Source organism: Bombina bombina, chromosome 6 (genome assembly GCF_027579735.1).
Source record: "Bombina bombina isolate aBomBom1 chromosome 6, aBomBom1.pri, whole genome shotgun sequence".
Taxonomy (NCBI): Eukaryota; Metazoa; Chordata; class Amphibia; order Anura; family Bombinatoridae; genus Bombina; species Bombina bombina.
In genome coordinates, this window is record NC_069504.1 from 133,688,462 (window position 1) to 133,710,840 (window position 22,379).

At 38.3% G+C, this 22,379-nt stretch overlaps 1 protein-coding gene across 2 annotated transcripts in view; it reads left to right on the top strand.

Moving 5' to 3' along the window:
• Nucleotides 1-22,379, top strand: part of TBC1D22A (TBC1 domain family member 22A) — a 1,537,055-nt gene that overhangs the window by 1,055,341 nt on the left and 459,335 nt on the right. For both annotated transcript variants that reach the window (XM_053716617.1, XM_053716618.1), the window contains exon 11: nt 4,996-5,123. In XM_053716617.1, the coding sequence (XP_053572592.1) occupies nt 4,996-5,123 (128 nt within the window). The remainder of the gene's footprint in view (nt 1-4,995; nt 5,124-22,379) is intronic.

The following is a 22,379-nucleotide window of genomic DNA, read 5'->3' on the forward strand; positions in this document are numbered from 1 at the left end:
AAAAATTGGAGGGTTTGCTTAAAAAGATTTTTGTACAGCAAGGTTACCTTCTTCAGCCCATTTCGTGCATTGTTCCTGTCACTACAGCAGCGTGGTTCTGGTTCGAGGAACTAGAAAAGTCGCTAGGTAGAGAGACTCCATATGAGGAGGTTATGGACAGAGTTCACGCACTTAAGTTGGCTGACTCTTTTATTTTAGATGCCGCTTTGCAAATAGCTAGATTAGCGGCGAAAAATTCAGGGTTTGCAATTGTGGCGCGCAGAGCGCTTTGGCTAAAGTCTTGGTCAGCGGATGTATCATCCAAGACAAAATTGCTTAATATCCCCTTCAAGGGTAAAACTCTCTTTGGGCCAGAATTGAAAGAGATTATCTCAGACATCACTGGGGGAAAGGGCCACGCCCTCCCACAAGATAGGCCTTTCAAAGCCAGGAATAAGTCTAATTTTCGTTCCTTTCGTAATTTCAGGAACGGACCGGGCTCTAATTCTGCATCCTCTAAGCAAGAGGGTAGTACGTCACAGACCAAACCAGCCTGGAAACCGATGCAAGGCTGGAACAAGGGTAAGCAAGCCAAGAAGCCTGCCACTGCTAACAAAACAGCATGAAGGAGTAGCCCCCGATCCGGGACCGGATCTAGTGGGGGGCAGACTCTCTCTCTTTGCTCAGGCTTGGGCAAGAGATGTTCAGGATCCCTGGACGCTAGAAATAGTTTCTCAGGGTTATCTTCTGGAATTCAAGGAACTACCCCCAAGGGGAAGGTTCCACATGTCTCACTTATCCTCAAACCAAATAAAGAGACAGGCATTCTTACATTGTGTAGAAGACCTGTTAAAGATGGGAGTGATACACCCAGTTCCAACGGCGGAACAAGGAATGGGATTTTACTCAAATCTGTTTGTAGTTCCCAAAAAAGAGGGAACTTTCAGACCAATCCTAGATTTAAAGATCCTAAACAAATTTCTCAGAGTACCATCGTTCAAGATGGAAACCATTCGAACGATTCTACCCACAATTCAGGAAGGTCAATTTATGACTACCGTGGATCTAAAGGATGCGTATCTACATATCCCTATCCACAAAGAAGATCATCAGTTCCTAAGGTTCACCTTTCTGGACAAACATTACCAGTTTGTGGCCCTCCCATTCGGGTTAGCCACTGCTCCAAGGATTTTCACAAAGGTACTCGGATCCCTTCTAGCGGTTCTAAGACCAAGGGGCATTGCAGTAGTACCGTACTTGGACGACATTCTAGTACAAGCGTCGTCTCTTACAAAGGCAAAGGCTCACTCAGACATCGTTCTGGCCTTTCTCAGATCTCACGGATGGAAGGTGAACGTAGAAAAAAGTTCCCTGTCTCCGTCGACAAGAGTTCCCTTCTCGGGAACAATAATAGATTCCTTAGAAATGAGGATTTTTTTGACAGAAGTCAGATAGTCAAAACTTCTAAACGCGTGTCAAGTTCTTCATTCTATTCCTCGTCCTTCCGTAGCTCAGTGCATGGAAGTAGTAGGATTGATGGTTGCAGCAATGGACATAGTTCCTTTTGCGCGAATTCATCTAAGACCATTACAACTGTGCATGCTGAAACAGTGGAATGGGGACTATACAGACTTGTCTCCAGTGATTCAAGTAGATCAGAAGACCAGAGACTCACTCCGTTGGTGGCTAACCCAGGATCACCTATCCCAGGGAATGAGCTTCCGCAGTCCAGAGTGGGTCATTGTCACGACCGACGCCAGCCTAGTGGGCTGGGGCGCGGTCTGGGAATCCCTGAAAGCTCAGGGACTGTGGTCTCGGGAAGAGTCTCTTCTCCCGATAAACATTCTGGAACTAAGAGCGATATTCAATGCTCTCAGGGCTTGGCCTCAGCTAGCAAAGGCCAGATTAATAAGATTCCAATCAGACAACATGACGACTGTTGCGTATCTCAATCATCAGGGTGGAACAAGGAGTTCCCTGGCGATGAAAAAAGTGACCAAAATCATACTGTAACAACGGATTAAATCTTGTAAGATAGGTAATAGGTTGTTGAACCACAACTGCTGAGATATAAAAGGTTTATGTGTAGCAAGGATTGAACCTGCAGGGATGTATAATGATTACACAGGTTTAATCACAGCAATTGCTGGCAGGTAATACAAGAGCAAGGAAGTTTCTATAGCTGCAAAAGGCAACTGGGGAGGTACAAGCAGCAAGAAAACCCTTGTCTATATACCAGTGTAAAGTAACACAGCGTGATATGTGAAACAGGCAGCATAATAGAAATCAATTAAAGTCAAGATTAGGTAAACTTCTGGCAAGCAGGATAAATATATACAATCAGCATAAGAGTCAATAGGTACCTGGTACTGTTTACTTTGAAAGCGGTTAAACAGAGTAGTTTAGAGAGGGTAATCCTTGATGGCAGTTCAGAGCGGCAGCGCTAGCCGAAGTTGGCGTGTGACGTCACCGCAGGCGGAAGCTGTAGGAAGAGATGAGCTGTACTGAACAGCAGGTATTTGCAGTAGCGAGGTTAGCTGCAGCAGAATGGGAATCTGCTGAAGGCAGAGGATAGCTTGTTAGGAGCAACAGGATCCCCTGTTAAGGCAAGCTGAAACACATTTAGGAAATGTGAAACAATATCAAGCAAGGTAATGATGTGGGAGGAGGCTTATATAGCTGAGACAAATTGGAAAACATGATTTAAAGGTACAGGAATGGTAATCAGAATAACACAAAAAAAGGCAAAGTTAAACACATCATGACACATACAATGGGCGGAGAATCACTCCTGCCACCTATCTGCGATCCACATTCCAGGTGTGGAAAACTGGGAAGCGGATTATTTGAGTCATCAGACATTCCATCCGGGGGAGTGGGAACTCCACCCGGAGATCTTTGCCCAGTTGACGCAACTATGGGGCATTCCAGATATGGATCTGATGGCGTCTCGTCAGAACTTCAAGGTTCCTTGCTACGGGTCCAGATCCAGGAATCCCAAGGCGACTCTAGTGGATGCACTAGTAGCGCCTTGGACCTTCAACCTAGCTTATGTGTTTCCACCGTTTCCTCTCATTCCCAGGCTGGTAGCCAGGATCAAACAGGAGAGGGCCTCGGTGATCTTGATAGCTCCTGCGTGGCCACGCAGGACTTGGTATGCAGACCTGGTGAATATGTCATCGGTTCCACCATGGAAGCTACCTTTGAGACAGGACCTTCTTGTTCAGGGTCCATTCGAACATCCAAATTTGGTCTCCCTCCAGCTGACGGCTTGGAGATTGAACGCTTGATTCTATCAAAGCGTGGGTTTTCAGATTCCGTGATAAATACTCTGGTTCAAGCCAGAAAACCAGTAACTAGAAAGATTTACCATAAGATATGGAAAAGATATATCTGCTGGTGTGAATCCAAGGGATTCCCATGGAATAGGATAAAGATTCCTAGGATTCTTTCCTTTCTACAAGAAGGTTTGGATAAAGGATTATCTGCGAGTTCTCTAAAGGGACAGATTTCTGCTTTATCTGTCCTACTACACAAACGACTGGCAGTTGTGCCAGATGTTCAAGCATTTGTTCAGGCTTTGGTTAGGATCAAGCCTGTTTACAGACCTTTGACTCCTCCCTGGAGTTTAAATCTAGTTCTTTCAGTTCTTCAAGGGGTTCCGTTTGAACCTTTACATTCCATAGATATTAAGTTGTTATCTTGGAAAGTTTTGTTTTTGGTTGCTATTTCTTCTGCTAGAAGAGTTTCTGAGTTATCTGCTCTGCAGTGTACTCCACCCTATCTGGTGTTCCATTCAGATAAGGTTGTTTTGCGTACTAAGCCTGGTTTTCTACCAAAGGTTGTTTCCAACAAAAATATTAATCAGGAGATAGTTGTACCTTCTTTGTGTCCGAATCCAGTTTCAAAGAAGGAACGTTTGCTACACAATTTAGATGTAGTCCGTGCTCTAAAATTCTACTTAGAAGCTACAAAAGAGTTCAGAGAAACTTCTTCTCTGTTTGTCATCTATTCTGGTAAAAGGAGAGGTCAAAAAGCAACTTCTACCTCTCTTTCCTTTTGGCTTAAAAGCATCATCCGATTGGCTTATGAGACTGCCGGACGGCAGCCTCCTGAAAGAATCACAGCTCACTCAACTAGGGCTGTAGCTTCCACATGGGCCTTCAAGAACGAGGCTTCTGTTGATCAGATATGTAAGGCAGCGACTTGGTCTTCACTGCACACTTTTGCCAAATTTTACAAATTTGATACTTTTGCTTCTTCGGAGGCTATTTTTGGGAGAAAGGTTTTGCAAGCCGTGGTGCCTTCTGTTTAGGTAACCTGATTTGCTCCCTCCCTTCATCCGTGTCCTAAAGCTTTGGTATTGGTTCCCACAAGTAAGGATGACGCCGTGGACCGGACACACCAATGTTGGAGTAAACAGAATTTATGCTTACCTGATAAATTACTTTCTCCAACAGTGTGTCCGGTCCACGGCCCGCCCTGGTTTTTTTAATCAGGTCCGATGAATTATTTTCTCTAACTACAGTCACCATGACACCCTATGGTTTCTCCTATTTTTTCCCCCTGTCCGTCGGTCGAATGACTGGGGTGGGCGGAGCCTAGGAGGGACTATATGGCCAGCTTTGCTGGGACTCTTTGCCATTTCCTGTTGGGGAAGAGATATTCCCACAAGTAAGGATGACGCCGTGGACCGGACACACCGTTGGAGAAAGTAATTTATCAGGTAAGCATAAATTCTGTTTTTGCGTAAGACCACAACACATTATGAAAATATAATAGTACATTAAAAAAAATCTATGTAATACTGTTTTAGTAGGTTTGTAACTTTTATGTTTGAAATAGCATCTTGTCTGAGCGATCCAGAAATTATTTCAGTGTTCCATAATGAAATATTTAAATGACAGCATGCATAAACAATAATCATAACCTTTTTTTCTGAAAATAGCAAACCCATTTGCATTATAATATGAAACATTTCTAGATTTAACATGCTTTTTTTAATCTGACTTTCAGAACAACTACACAGCCACTTACATCAGTGTGAGGTGGAATATCTGCAATTTGCATTTCGCTGGATGAATAATCTCCTAATGAGAGAAGTTCCTTTGAGGTGCACCATTAGGCTTTGGGATACGTACCAAGTGAGTAGTGTTTGGTTCCATTTTCATCTGTACTAATACTTACTGCATGATAGTGATGATACTATGAAAAATATAAATAACAACATAGGCTTTATTTTAAGTTATCAATTTGACAATATCTTTAACCCCTTCGGCCATTTAGATGTGTATATGTATATTAAGAGGTACAATGTGTTTTCTCCTCCATTTCTCTGCGGTTTGTAGGTAGCAAAGCAAAACCAAAGGACCAATATTATAAACAGCTGTATATTATATGTGTTACTGACAGACACCCAATAAAGAGCTAGATTATGAATGGAGCTCTATTTTGCGCTCCCACTCGCATGTTAACTTCACTAGACGGAGGCTTTATGCACACGTCGAGTTGCACTCATATTACAAGTTGAAAGTAAAAAGATTGCACGCAAAAAGATAGATTTCCAGAGCTGGACGCCAAGTTGGGCACACAACAATTGGACGAAGCTAGATTCGTCATCAATCAGCTAAATAAAGTATGAGATGCAGGCACTGGAACGGTGCCCCTGTTTTTAATAATAATTTTATATACAAGGCAGTAAATAGGTAAACTTTACAATCGCTTTAAGTATGTAGTTGTGCAAATGGGGAGAATCAGAATTTACATTACACAATCAATAAATTATTGGTCTATATATTTAGTATTTATATTAACATTGTACTGTTGTGTAATACACCTTAGCAATTTAATTTTCTTGTAGCATTAGTGAAAGTGCTAAATGGTAGGGAATTAATAAAAAAAACACAGGACTGCAATATTGTGTACCTGGTTTCATTGTACTATAAATGAAAGTGCTGAATGTAGTGGATTGGTGAAAAACAAAAACAGGAGGACTATTAGTGAAAGTGCTGAATGTAGTGGACTGGTAAAAAAAAAAAAAAAAAAAGGACACATAAAAATACAGGAGGACTATTAGTGAAAGTGCTGAATGTAGTGAACTGGTAAAAAAAACACGTAAAAATACAGGAGGACTATTAGTGAAAGTGCTGAATGTAGTGAACTGGTAAAAAAACACGTAAAAATACAGGAGGACTATCAATGAAAGTGCTGAATGTAGTGGATTGGTGAAAAACAAAAACAGGAGGACTATTAGTGAAAGTGCTGAATGTAGGGGACTGGTAAAAAAAAAAAAAGGACTATTAGTGAAAGTGATGAATGTAGTGGATTGGTGAAAAACAAAAACAGGAGGACTATTAGTGAAAGTGCTGAATGTAGGGGACTGGTAAAAAAAAAAAAGGACTATTAGTGAAAGTGATGAATGTAGTGGACTGGTGAAAAAAAACACAAAAATACAAGAGGACTATTAGTGAAAGTGCTGAATGTAGTGAACTGGTAAAAAACACGTAAAAATACAGGAGGACTATTAGTGAAAGTGCTGAATGTAGTGAACTGGTAAAAAAAACATGTAAAAATACAGGAGGACTATTAGTGAAAGTGGTGAATATAGTGGAATGGTGAAAAACAAAAACAGGAGGACTATTAGTGAAAGTGCTGAATGTAGTGGACTGGTAAAAAAAAAGTTAAAACTTAGTGAAAGTGCTGAATGTAATGAACTGGTAAAAAAACATATAAAAATACAGGAGGACTATTAGTGAAAGTGCTGAATGTAATGAACTGGTAAAAAAACATATAAAAATACAGGAGGACTATTAGTGAAAGTGCTGAAAGTAGTGAACTGGTTAAAAAAAAAACACATAAAAATACAGGAGGACTATTAGTGAAAGTGCTGAATGTAGTGAACTGGTAAAAAAAACACGTAAAAATACAGGAGGACTATTAGTGAAAGTGCTGAATGTAGTGAACTGGTAAAAAAACACGTAAAAATACAGGAGGACTATTAGTGAAAGTGCTGAATGTAGTGAACTGGTAAAAATACAGGAGGACTATTAGTGAAAGTGCTGAATGTAGTGAACTGGTAAAAAAAACACGTAAAAATACAGGAGGACTATTAGTGAAAGTGCTGAATGTAGTGGACTGGTAAAAAAAACACGTAAAAATACAGGAGGACTATTAGTGAAAGTGCTGAATGTAGTGAACTGGTAAAAAAAACACATAAAAATACAGGAGGACTATTAGTAAAAGTGCTGAATGTAGGGGACTAGTAAAAAAATAGTGTAAAAAACACAGGACTGCATTGTGGCCGCAAGAACTCAGGCTAGGCCGCCCCGCTTTATACCGTCTGTTGTTTATGTACAGATGTAGATGCAGCAATGTGTTTTTATCATGTAAGACTAGAGTACATTTGGATGTTAAACTAGACAGAATTATTGTTCTGTAAATTATTTTGAAATCTGTCGTGTACAACTATAGCTGTGTCATACTATGCCACATTTTTAAGAATAATGGGAATAATCCCTAGAGATACTTTGTCAGCTTCCCGTCCTGAGACAAATCAGAGATCATTCAACCACATCTATAGCAGTTTTTCCTGGTAAAAAATGTATATTGAGAATTGTTATGAAATATCCTATAATAAGTCATGTTAATATATATATATATATATATATATATATATATATATATATATATATATATATATATATATATATATATATATATTTATATATATATATATATATATATATATATATATATATATACAGGGAGTGCAGAATTATTAGGCAAGTTGTATTTTTGAGGATTAATTTTATTATTGAACAACAACCATGTTCTCAATGAACCCAAAAAACTAATTAATATCAAAGCTGAATAGATTTGGAAGTAGTTTTTAGTTTGTTTTTAGTTATAGCTATTTTAGGGGGATATCTGTGTGTGCAGGTGACTATTACTGTGCATAATTATTAGGCAACTTAACAAAAAACAAATATATACCCATTTCAATTATTTATTTTTACCAGTGAAACCAATATAACATCTCAACATTCACAAATATACATTTCTGACATTCAAAAACAAAACAAAAACAAATCAGTGACCAATATAGCAACCTTTCTTTGCAAGGACACTCAAAAGCCTGCCATCCATGGATTCTGTCAGTGTTTTGATCTGTTTACCATGAACATTGCGTGCAGCAGCAACCACAGCCTCCCAGACACTGTTCAGAGAGGTGTACTGTTTTCCCTCCTTGTAAATCTTACATTTGATAATGGACCACAGGTTCTCAATGGGGTTCAGATCAGGTGAACAAGGAGGCCATGTCATTAGATTTTCTTCTTTTATACCCTTTCTTGCCAGCCACGCTGTTCAGTACTTGGACGCGTGTGATGGAGCTTTGTCCTGCATGAAAATCATGTTTTTCTTGAAGGATGCAGACTTCTTCCTGTACCACTGCTTGAAGAAGGTGTCTTCCAGAAACTGGCAGTAGGACTGGGAGTTGAGCTTGACTCCATCCTCAACCCAAAAAGGCCCCACAAGCTCATCTTTGATGATACCAGCCCAAACCAGTACTCCACCTCCACCTTGCTGGCATCTGAGTCGGACTGGAGCTCTCTGCCCTTTACCAATCCAGCCACGGGCCCATCCATCTGGCCCATCAAGACTCACTCTCATTTCATCAGTCCATAAAACCTTAGAAAAATCAGTCTTGAGATATTTCTTGGCCCAGTCTTGACGTTTCAGCTTGTGTGTCTTGTTCAGTGGTGGTCGTCTTTCAGCCTTTCTTACCTCGGCCATGTCTCTGAGTATTGCACACCTTGTGCTTTTGGGCACTCCAGTGATGTTGCAGCTCTGAAATATGGCCAAACTGGTGGCAAGTGGCATCTTGGCAGCTGCACGCTTGACTTTTCTCAGTTCATGGGCAGTTATTTTGCACCTTGGTTTTTCCACACGCTTCTTGCGACACTGTTGACTAATTTGAATGAAACGCTTGATTGTTCGATGATCACGCTTCATAAGCTTTGCAATTTTAAGAGTGCTGCATCCCTCTGCAAGATATCTCACTATTTTTTACTTTTCTGAGCCTGTCAAGTCCTTCTTTTGACCCATTTTGCCAAAGGAAAGGAAGTTGCCTAATAATTATGCACACCTGATATAGGGTGTTGATGTCATTAGACCACACCCCTTCTCATTACAGAGATGCACATCACCTAATATGCTTAATTGGTAGTAGGCTTTCGAGCCTATACAGCTTGGAGTAAGACAACATGCATAAAGAGGATGATGTGGTCAAAATACTCATTTGCCTAATAATTCTGCACTCCCTGTATATATATATATATATATATATATATATATATATATATATATATATATATATATATATATATATATATATAAAAAACACTCAACTGGATGTGACTGCTATTTTTTGGTTATACTGTGAGCTTTGCATTACTGCTGTCATTACCGTTACACATATATTTTGTTGTTTAATTCATATTTAACATCTTTTTTTTATAGTGTTCTGTAAATTGTGAAAGTGTTAAAGGCATGTGATTACACTGTTAATGGCCCTTTTCAAACCTGGCATTGTTAACCCACTAGCTTCATACCATCCATACCACCATTTTTAAATTGTTTTACAATCTAGTTTAATATTTTAAAGAACATAAAGGGGACACTTGTATGTGGAGAGCATCAGTTATACATGTTATTTTTTGGGGGGTTGAACAAGTCCATATAAGAGTTATTTAATATGAAATGTAATTTAACAGGAAGTAAGTTTATGAATACAAGTAAATTTGCATTATACATGTTATTTAGCTGATCAGGATAATGTCAAACAGTCATATTAATGAACAGGGACAAACCTTAAAGGGGCATTAAACAGTTGTATATTCTAAATATTAAAGGATTTAATTATGTGTAACTTAAAGAAAAAAAACCAATGTATTTTTCTGTAATTTCATTCAGATGTGTGTTTTTTCCTGTTCTTAGAACTCTAAGTGCAAATGACAGACATCACAAACCTAACCCTGCACTCAACTGTCCCTATTTGACTTCAGCAGTAATGAGAAGTTTACAAAGTGTAATTGAGTTTTTGCTTTTAAGGAAAAAAAAAAAAAAGATGGTTGCTTGCTTTGTCTATTTCCGTTATTTATTTTACCCCATTTTCCTGCAATATACTTCTGAAAATTGTTACTTTCTTTCATGTAATTGGCAAGTGTCCATGAGCTAGTGATGTATGGGATATACAATCCTACCAGGAGAAGCAAAGTTTCCCAAACCTCAAAATGCCTATAAATACGCCCTCACCACACCCACAATTCAGTTTTACAAACTTTGCCTCCTATGGAGGTAGTGAAGTAAGTTTGTGCTAAGATTTCTACGTTGATATGCGCTTCTCAGCATTTTGAAGCCCAATTCCTCTCAGAGTACAGTGAATTTCAGAAGGATGTGAAAGGAGTATCACCTATTAAATGCAATGGTTTTCCTCACAGGAGATCTATTTCATAGGTTCTCTGTTATCGGTCGTAGAGATTCATCTCCTACCTCCCTTTTTAGATCAATGATATACTCTCATATTTCATTACCTCTACTGATAACCGTTTCAGTACTGGTTTGGCTATCTGCTATATGTGGATGGGTGTCTTTTGGTAAGTATGTTTTCATTACTTAAGAAACTCTGAGCTATGGTTTGGCACTTTATGTATTTATATAAAGTTTTAAATATATGTATTGTACTTATATATTCCATGATTCAAGTTTTCAGTTTATTTCCTTTTGCAGACTGCCAGTTTCATATCTGGGATATGCATTTTTTAGGAAAAATGTATTTCTTACCTGGGGTATTGTCTTTTTTTCAATTGACTGTCATTTTAAATTATCGGCTCGCAAGGGCGCAAAATGCCAAAGTATATTGCGTCATTCTTGGCGCAAGGTTTTTTTTGGCGCAAAGTTAAGTTCGATGACGCAAATTCGTCACTTAGTTGACGCCGAGTCCTTTCACAAGGTTGCATCTTCAATGTCGCAAGTGTGTCATTTCCGGATGTTGTTAGCACCAAAAAAAAAAAAATCTATTTTGTGCGTCATACTTGGCGCCAAATATTTTCATTATTTAAAACCCATTCCTATATGCCTCTTGCCTTTTTTCTCTATCAGAGGGCTATGCTGTTTGCATTTTTTCCCATTCCTGAAACTGCCATATAAGGAAATTGATAATTTTGCTTTATATGTTGTTGTTTTTTTCTCTTATATTTCCAAGATGTCTCAATCTGATCCTTTCTCAGAAATCACTGTTGGAATCCTGCTGCCTGATAACAGTTCTACCAAAGCTAAGTGCATTTGTTGTAAACTTGTGGAGATTATTTCTCCAGCTGTGGTTTGCAATAGTTGTCATGATAAACTTTTACATGCAGATAATGTGTCCATCAGTAATAGTACATTGCCTGTTGCTGTTCCTTCAACATCTAATGTACAAGATATACCTGTGAATTTAAAATAATTTATTGCTGATTCTATTCAGAAGGCTTTGTCTGCCATCCCGCTTTCTAATAAATGTAAAAGGTCTTTTAAAACTTCTCATAAAGTTGATGAATTTTCAAATGACCAACAACATACTGAATTATCCTACTCTGATGAGGATCTATCTGATTCAGAAGATCCTTCCTCAGATATTGACACTGACAAATCTACCTATTTATTTAAAATGGAGTATATTTGTTAAAAGAAGTGTTGATTACATTGGATATTGAGGAAACTAGTCCTCTTGATTTTAAAACTAGTAAACGTTTAAATTCTGTTTATAAACCTCCTGTGGTTATTCCAGAGGTTTTTCCAGTTCCTGATGCTATTTCTGATATGATTTCTAAGGAATGGAATAGGCCTGGTACTTCTTTTATTCCTTCTTCAAGGTTTAAAAAATTGTATCCTTTGCCAGCAGTTACATTGGAGTTTTGGGAAAAGATATCCAACGCTGATGGGGCTATCTCTACTCTTGCTAAATGTACTACTATTCCTATGGAAGATTGTACTTCTTTTAAAGATCCTTTGGATAGAAAACTTGAATCTTATCTAAAGAAAGCCTATTTATATTCAGGTCATCTTCTCAGGCCTGCAATTTCTTTGGCTGATGTTGCAGCTGCATCAACTTTTTGGTTGGAAAATTTAGCGCAACAAGAATTGGATTCTGATTTGTCTAGCATTGTTCGCTTGATTCAACATGCTAATCATTTTATTTGTGATGCCATCTGTGTCGTGGGTTCTATCGCCTTGAGATTGGCTCTCCATTTTTTCGCGGTTCTTTTCCCATTTTTTGGGTTCCTTCCTCGGGTGAGGAGTGTCTGACCGGAATTGTGGTTGGGGTCCTCTTCTTCAGGTCTATTTGCGGATCTGAGATAGGGCTGGGGTTCCGGGTGGTGTTAGTATAACTCTGTCTATGCTTTTCCCAGTTTTTCCCTCCGGTATTCGGGTTGTGTCTGGAAGAGGTTCTTATTTTTCTCTCTTTAGAGAGCCTGGACCCCATTTTTATGGCTACTTGGGGCCTTTATTTTCTGTCAGGGAATGTGTTCTGGACTTCCTTTGGGGTCCGTTGTTCTGGTGCTCTGACCTTGCATCAGCATTCCTGTGTAGTGCCTTGGTAAGGGTCACTTTGTCCTCATATCTTCCACAACGATATCTGTTGTGGGGCCCCGAGATGGCTACCTTGGGTAGTTTCTGCTCCTTTGGGCACTGGCTCGTTTTGGATTTGTTTTGACTCCTGTGTCGAGTTTTGTGTCCGGGGGGCAAAGTTTACCTTGTCCTCTGTCTTCCCTTGGGGGACTTTTGTCTCTCTGGGGGTGTGTTCCTATTTGTCCCTGGTTCAGGGATGGAGATGCCCTTGGGAATGGGCTTCTGGATTCGGTGTTCCTCTTGTTCTGGTGGGACTCTGCTCGTGTTTCTGGTCATACTCTTTCGAGGTGGCTGGTGGTGTTTCCTCCCTCTCGTTCGGGGGGGGCACTCTGTCCCTGGACTTTTCACTGTCGTTGACAGGTTGGTCTTTCCGTGTGTGGGCAGTCATCGTTGCGGCAGTTCTGCAGGAGTTGATGACGTCCCTGGTTATCTCAGAATCCTAAGCTGTGGTTCTTGTTATCGTTTTACTTTTCAGCTGCCTCTGTTTCTTTTGGATGCAGTGGGTCCCTGTTGAGGGGCTCCCTGAGCTCTTGGGGGTTTTGGATCTCTGAATTTTTCCTCCATGGAGGGGTGTTTTGTCTAGGAACTTGGTTTTTGCTGGTTCCTTTTCTCCCGAGCGGCGAAGTTCTCGTAGGAAGGCGCCTAGGTCTCTTTTTCGGGTTTGAGGCAAACTCCTTGGTTCCCTCCAACTGGGGAGCTGGACAAGGGTTTTTTTTGTACCTTTATTTGTGGCTGCATTATAGCGTGCTACTCAGTCGTCAGTGCGTTTTTCTGTTTCTCGATATTCTTTTTGTTCTCTTTCGGTCTCTGACTTGGTCGCGTTTGGCTGATGAAGCCCTTTTTTCTGGCATCTAGTGAGGCTTTCTGGAGTCTCCCGAGCTAGTTCGGAAAAACAGGGTTCTGGTTAGTTATCCCTCTACCTTGCTTCTTCCTTTGGGGAGATATTGGTCAGGGTTCCCTTATGGGCACGTGTGTATGGGATCTGCCTTTGGGCGATAGTGCGATTCGAGTCCTGTTGGCTCGGTGGTGTTGCATGTGTTTTTTTCCCAGGCCTGGAACTGTCGTTTGTGTCCTTGGGGCCCTTTTTTCTTCATGTTTTTGCTCCTTGCTTTTGGATGAAGCAGGACTTTTTTATTTATGGGATGTGGTTCAGTCCTGGTGCCCTCAGATTGGGCCGCCTCATACCCTCCTGTTCTTGGCATTCAGTGTCCTCTTTGGCTTGGGTATAATTTTCCCACAAGTAATGAATGCGACTGTGGACTCTTTCCCATTAGGAAGAAAAACATAAATTATGCTTACCTGATAATTTCATTTTCTTCCGTGGGAAAAAGTCCACAGCCACCCGCCCCTTTTTTTAGCCGTTTTTTCATGTATAGTCTTCTGGCACCCTTTCACCTTGATATTTATTCCACTGGTTCTTGTTCCTCGGCAGAATGACTGGGGGATAGGGGAAGTGGGAGGAGTATTTGAGCCTTTGGCTGGTGTGTCTTTGCCTCCACCTGGTGGCCAGGTTCTTATTTCCCACAAGTAATGAATGCAGCTGTGGACTCTTTCCCACAGAAGAAAATGAAATGATCAGGTAAGCATAATTTATGTTTTTGTCCTTGTTTGTAACTTATCTGTATATACAATACCATGATATTTTATTTATTTGTGTATATTTATATATATAATATTTTTTTATTTTTTTTAGTATTTGTATCTAAAGAATAAATCTGGAAACAAATAAGGTTTGATGTCTATTTTTAGTATAACACAAACATACAATATAGTAAGCTCACCGTTTATAACATAATAACTCTAGGAGAAATAAAAGCAGGACAGTGTATAAAATGAGTACAGCTAGTGTACATGTTTCTTATAGGTGTTGTAAAAAAGAAAGATGATAGCAGCCTTTCCCTAATTTATGGGTATCAATACATTTTTTTGTATTCACAATAACACTAGGGAACACATCATTGCATTCAATGGAAAATATAAGAAATGTGCTTTTTACAATCTGCTTTGAGGTTTTTTCTGAGTACATTTTAACACTTACAGAAAGTAATGATTAGACTTTTACATTATTACTGGATGCTTCATTAAATGAGTAGGTGTTTAAATATTTTACAGTAACAGTAAGCAAATCTTCCATAAATAAAAATTATTAAATGTTCTAATGCCACCATTTGTTATTATTACAGTACTAAAACTGAGCATCTTGATGACAAGAAACATCTAATTATAATTTTATGACTTTTTAATAAAAAATAAATAAAAAATCATTTCAGCCTTAATCTTTCAAATTGTTTAATCTTTCCCATCATATACAGTGTTTATAGAAGTATTTGGACTCCTCCAGTTATGACATATATTGAAATGTTAAATGCACTCAACTGGGTGTGTTGCTTGCTTGTTTATACAGCAACACCACTTATGAACTTCAATTAAACATTGTTTATCAATACTAACAGTTTCATTTCAATGCCCTCCTTGCAAAATTACATGGATTGACTGAAAAAATCCTAAAATACACTATGATAAATTATGCTAAAGGGACTTCTAGAAATTATATTTTGTTGTTACAAACATCAAAAATGAGATGAAATGAAAGTATGAGAACTGATAATAAAAAGTAACTTATATTTAACAAATCTATATATAAAATTAGAAATGTGACAAAGGTGTTGTTTTTCTTGATTCAGTTCTACTGGGAGATAAAAATTCCTCATCTGTCATACTCTCAATGTTGTGTGCAAAATGTTTCTTAATTGTTATTCCAGACACTAGTGGATGTAAACAGGCTGATTAGAAATCTAACAATTAAGAAACGTTTTGCACACAACATTGAGAGTATGACAGATGAGGAATTTTTATCTCCCAGTAGAACTGAATCAAGAAAAACAATACCATTGACTTTTCAAGAGGTGTGTGATCTTGAAACTTTGGAGAGATTGGCCAGTGAGAATGTCTTCTCACAAGATGTAATGACTGATAAGTATATCAGTAAAGGTCCCTCTATGTCTGGAGCTTCGAGATTTTATCCCATACATACAAGAGGGGATATTCTAGATCAATTTCAATATAGATTTGAGAAAGATCTTACGCTAATAGCATACACGGTAAATCTTGACAAGAATAAAAATCTAAACAGGGAAGAAATGCTGGCACTTAGGGGTCTCAAAGAAAATTCTAATTTGGTCATAAGAGCTTCTGATAAGGGAGGGTCTGTGGTTGTCATGGACAAAGCCTTCTTTTTAAAAGAAGCTACACGACAACTATCAGACTGTTCCCAATACATGAGTTTAACAAAAGATCCCACAGAGAGATTCAAACATGAACTATTACACCTAATAGATGACGGGAAAGAGGAAGGCTTTCTAGATGAAAAGACCTGTGACTTCCTCATAGTGGATTGTCCGGTTAAGCCCATTTCCAATTTCTTACCAAAGGTGCACAAATTCATTTCAGAGGTAAAAGGTCGTCCGATCATTAGCGGCATTGGTTCAGTTCTGGAACCAATGTCACAATGGCTGGATGCCATATTGCAACCCCTAGTACAGAACCTGTCAAGCTAACTGAGAGACACGAAACAACTTTTGATTGAAGTGGACTCTCTCATTTGGAATGATAACTTCAGTTGGGTATCTCTCGATGTCACCTCCTTATACTCCAGTATTCCGCACAGTGCGGACTTGGAAGCAATTTCATTTTTCTTGAGGAGATCCACCAACTATGATCCCCTATTTTGTCAATATATCCTCAGAGTTACAGAGTTTCTTTTAACTCACAATTTCTTTGAGTTTGAAGGGGTCCATTACCTCCAGAGGTGTGGGACAGCCATGGGGGCAAAATTTGCGCCCTCTTACGCCAACCTATTTATGGGTTGGTGGGAGCTGTCCCACATCTATGGAGGTGAAAACCAAAATAAAATACTACAGAAGATACATAGATGATCTTCTGATCATCTGAGAGGGAGAAGAAAAAGAGTCGGTGGAATTTCTCGAGGAACTAAACAGAAACACAGCAGGCATAAAACTCACCTATGACTATGGAAAAACCCAAATACATTTTTTTGATGTAACATTAATGGGTGAACAGGGAAGGATACAAACTAAAGTGTATAGAAAACCAATCTCTGGGAATACACTTTTACACGCGAAGAGTAGTCATCCTAAAAGGGTAATAGCAGATGAGGGTATTACTAATATAGTGTCCAAAGTGTGTAGATTTGCATACAAAAAAGGCATGACAATTGGCAACATAGTAGCCCCCACACAATTGAGGACAACCCATACTTCCAATTCATCTTGGTTAAGATTCAATGGAGTCTACAAATGAAATTATGGTCCATGTATAGCATGTGGTTGCTTACAATTGGGTGGAGGTTTTGCCAGTACAGTCACAGGAGAACAGTTCAGACATTATTCATGTCTGAATTGTAGATCCACCTATGTGGTCTATTTGTTGACTTGTGAAACTTGTGGACTACAATATACAGGTCTCACTACTAGGGAAGCAAGGGAGAGGTTCCGAGAGCACATCACTAACATCAAAGCTGGTAAACTCACGACCCCCCTAGTACAACATTTCAAAACTAAACACAAACACATGTAATTTCCTAAAGGTCATTTCTTAGATGAACAAGGACTAAATAACATTTGTTTCTTCTATTTGCTAGTTCCATTAACTTGATTGTTACGTGTGTGTACTAAGATGTCATTATCAAGTACTGCAACAAATCAGAAACTCTCCTGGATTTTAGGCTTTTTTTTTTTTTTTTTTTTTTTTTTAAGGCTATACAATTTTAATCACTGTGGATATAGACAAATATGAATGTATTCTTCCTCTCTCATTCTCCACCAAATGACCTGGACCAAGTTGCAGCAGTGTGTGAGTAAGCACTCAGAGAATTCCTTAGCAGGTTGGCTTCTCTTTTTTGCTGGAATGTAGTCATCCACTTTCCATTGTAAGCTTCCATGGTGGCCTCTATGGAGAATTTGTGAGTATATAAGTGTTCAGGCAGTTAAACAATGGGATCACTTAGTTGTGCATGTATTATATCATGGTATTTCTCACGTCCACAGCCTTCAAGCACTTTGCAACCATTAGACATTGGGGAGCCAAAAGCAGTCAGTGCAAGCAAGTACAGTTAATTGTGTGACATTAGGGGTCTGTAAAGGCACATTCAAGACTATATGCTTTAAAGCTATTACCATCTTTAGATAGAAGAACCTGTTCAGGTTAGTGTTTAATGTAGATAGGCAAGTAAGTTCCTCTGAGGCTGTTTAAATGATCTTTAAACGGTATGTAAGATAAACGTCTGAAGTTTAAATTAAAACAAGAAGTTTAATGCACCAGTTCAGGCAAAGGTTATGTTCCATGATTTTCCGGAATATAGATGCATTATGGATGCCTAAACAGTTATCTTGTAACCAAGATCATTCAGATAATAATGTTATTGAAATTGATTCCTCTAAATGCATTTATAGTTTCTCTAGACTTCAATAAAGCCATAACTTTTTTTCAGCACCAACACTTTATTGACTATACCCAGAAGCTACTGGGGTGCTTGAGGCAGTGTCCCTGCTGCAGACATAAACAATCAATTCAGAAGAAATCCAAGCTATCTGTATTTCACCCACCTCCTCAAATTAATATAGGAGACAGCAGCACAGAGGCAATAAACTGTCTAAATGCAAATGTTTTTCATGCATTGTTTACACCTGCATACAGTGACCTGCAGACCTTTACCATCCTGTATAGTGTGTTTTATTGCCTATACTTGTCAGGTCTCTGACCTCATATACCTTTTGCCACTACCTCTTCTGTATTCTGTCAAAGGCCTGCTGTTTGACTTCCAGACGTCTGTATATAGACATTTGTATATAGTTATTCTCTTATCACAGAGTCATGTCTGTTATTTATGCATACTTTAATAAAACATTCAACGCTACTTTTAACTCTCAGCTCATTGATTTTCTACTTAGCAATGACCTTCAGAAACCTCAACCATTACAATAGCGTTGCTTGAAAGCTACATTTTATTGTACAGTGTTTATGTTTGAGTCTATAGGAAACAATGCCATGCAGTTTGATTGTGTGTGTGTATGTATATATATATATATATATATATATATGTGGGGGTGTGTGTTTATATATGTTTTACTGTAACTATTTTACATTTCAATGTTCTCCACTTAAAAGGAAATGTTCTTTGTATTTTTAAATATTTCCATATATACCTGTATATATTCATATAGATATAACAAAATAATCATATAAACATAGAAATGTATGTTTAAAAATAAAAAAAAATTCTTCTATGTGAAGAACATTAGAATATAAGATATTTATAACTACTTTCGGGATTAGCGCAGTTGGTCAAATGCATGTTAGGTTAGTGTGCAAGCAATATGTGTTACATTTTTCCCTTCAGTGCGCTCCATTGAAGTCTAGGGGAGAAGTTAACACAATCATGATATTCGAAGTCCTGAAGATACTGCGCAACGGGTTTTACTCTCGCGCTAACAATTTAGTTTCAGCTTGTAACATGCATGCTAACCCGTCAGCTTTAAAAGTTTACTTTGAAAGATTTTAGTGCGAAAGCAAAAAAAAAAATTAGCACCACTTGTAGATGAGGTTGAAAGAAGACATAAGTCCACTGAGTTCAGCCTATACATTAATACAGTTAGAAAGCCGACCCATTTAACACAAGCAATCACTAAATTCTGTTTTTAGCCAAAAGCATATATAAGCCATTTTTAAATGTATCCAAGGTATTGGCAGTCACTACCTCCTTAGGCATGGTGTTCCAGAAATTGATTGCTCCTACTGCAATGTTTTTTTTGCCTGAGATACAAAAAATTCCCTCTAGCCTTCAACTATAACTTGTCACGAACAATTGGCTTGTAATAAACAGCACATTTGCCAAACCTGTATATGGGTCTAGAATATAATGTATAAACTAATAATATCACATTTCAAGCATCTTTTTTTCTATAGTAAACAGACCCAATTTGGCTAACCTCTCTTTATATTTCAAATCCTCCATTCCCCTTATTAGTTTTTTTTTACTCTTCTCTGACGTTTTTCTGGTACTGCAATGTCCTTTTTTAAAATTGATAATACTTTAAGGAATCATGGTGTGTTCGTTTATTTACACAAAATACAAAGTACATTCCATTTATTTACCCTGCTCCAGCTTGCAGTATTGATGTTTCTGGGGATGGTAGGGCATTTCTAGCAGATGTTATTTTACCAATAACACAAATTATTCATGCTATAGTAAATAACTCAAAGTTTCCGTCACATTTAAAAATATTCATATGAGGAAATATTGTTCTGTCATAATAATTGTGTCCTTGTTAATTAAAATAAATTTATATCCTTTCTAGGGCAAATCACCCTCAGGATACTAAGCTTTTTTTATTTATTTATTTATTTATTTTTCTCAAATGATTGTTTCAAATTGATGGCTTTTAGGCTGTAAAATTTTAGCAATTAAGATTGTTAATTTTTACTAGGAACCTTGCTTTCTATGGTTCACACAGGCATATTTCCAAATTGCAGATCTGTTTTACATAATTAGTACATAAGTATTTATGGTATATGAGCTCCATTGCTAATTTCATATTGGCATCCACATTTTTATTTCAGTACAGTCCTTGTAATTTTAAGGTTTCTTTTTGTAGTAGGATTTAAATTATACAAATTATTTGTAAATAAATCAGTCATTCTATAATTGTAGTCTGCACATTCAGTTAGATGGCACTGTGACTTTTATACTATAATTGACAGATGCCCTCTGCCTATATTTATATAATTTAAGGTAGAATTTGTTTTAGATCTCAAATGATTGATTCTTTTGTAATAGTTTGTTAATAAACAATATTGTTTGACCTATTTGTTTCTTTACTCATAGACCGTTTTTAAACTATGTATGTCTAATCTGAGATTAGATGTGGCTACAGATGTGCTCATAAGTTTACATGCCCTGGCAGAATTTATGATTTATTGGCCATTTATTTTACAAGATATGACGAGTCTACTGATTTCATCCTTACTTATGGGATATCGCCTCCTGGTCAGCAGGAGGAGGCAAAGAGCTCCACAGCAGAGCTGCATAAATAGCTCCTCCCTTCCCTCCCAACCCAGTCATTCTCTTTGCCTGTGTTAGTGATAGGAAGAGGTAAAGTGAGGTGTTAGTTTAGATTCTTCAATGAAGAGTTTATTATTTTTTGTGTAGTGCCTAAGTGTGCTACTTTATTTTAGGGTGTAGCCTAGACCAGATCAGTCTCTTCAGTTACAAAAAAAAGAAGCATCTGGTGGCTTCAAAACAATGGGAACTGGAGGGATTCTATTTCTCTGTGCATCCCATTATGTGTTCTGCCCTTCTGGATTATGGTCTTAGCATATAGTAACTAAGGCCCTTTTGTGTCAACAGAGCTGCTGTAGGGAGAAGACCTCTTGATCCTGTGGAACGTTTTTCATGCTGTTACTCAGCATGGAGGTAAGGGCAGTCTTTATTATTCTGGGACATAACATTAACTCAGAATAGGCTGTATACTTCCCTATATGATGTGTGGGGACTTAGATTTTATACACTTCCCCTGTTACTTGGGGTCTCTACACTATGTGATAAGTTATTGGCAATGTTCCCTCTAAGGTGCGTGGCAGCGTGGCTGCGCACCTTCCCTCTCTGTGTAGCGCAGGCAGTACACCAGGCCACAGGAGGAATGTGGAAAGTGATTTTTTATTATTATTTAACTACTGATAGCCTCCAGGAAAACTGCATGGCTCTGGTGTAGCACAATTTGATCTATTTCCTGTGCTACACGGAGGGTGAAGGACCTAAGCCTGACTGACAGCTGTGTGCATAAATCACACAGCACTGTCAGAGACCGGGAGATGGGAGAATTCAAACACGGAGGGCAGCAGGCAATAAGCACTTCCAATGAAACAAAGAATTTCCGGGGAAGAAAAGCAGCCCAAATCCTCTGTACACAGACACTGGAAGCAGCCGAGTAGATGAGGGCTGGAGATCTTCTGCCGTAAGTCTCGCAGTTTGTGTCAGCTGAAAGTTAGAGGTTAAGCATAAATCCACACAGGGTCATGAAAAAAGTGCACAATGCCATTAGAACTTATTTTAGCAACAGTAGAAACTTTTTTTCCCTCTTTTTCCAATACAGGATTCTTTGAACCAAAATAAAAAAACTAAAACAAAACATGCAGATCACTATTTAACCCCTTGGCTACCATAGAGGATTGCAGTGTATTCCTTTACAATGCACTCACTGTAGCCCTTTTTGGCAGGCATGGGGTTAAATAATGCTCACAAGCTGGTCTAGGCATCTGAGGCTATGCAGGAGACTGAGGCTTCTCTGTGTCACAAGCTGACAGTTCGAGCAATAAAATCTGTAGTCTGTGTAATGATATTGCTGCTTTTACATGAGGGTGTTTTTAATCAGTATTGCTAAGCTATGTGTGTGTGTGTATAAATAAATATATATATATATATATATATATATATACACACACATACAGTGTATATATATATATATATATACATATACACACACACACACATATACATGTGTGTATTTATGTGAATATATATGTGTGTGTGTCTATGCTCAATGCCGCACACAAGCGGTATAAAGTCCGCACACAGAATTTTTTTTTTGCACGCAATAAAAAAAAATTAAAGGGAACATTGGTTATTGGGCATTGTTTTCATACTGCCTCAGAAC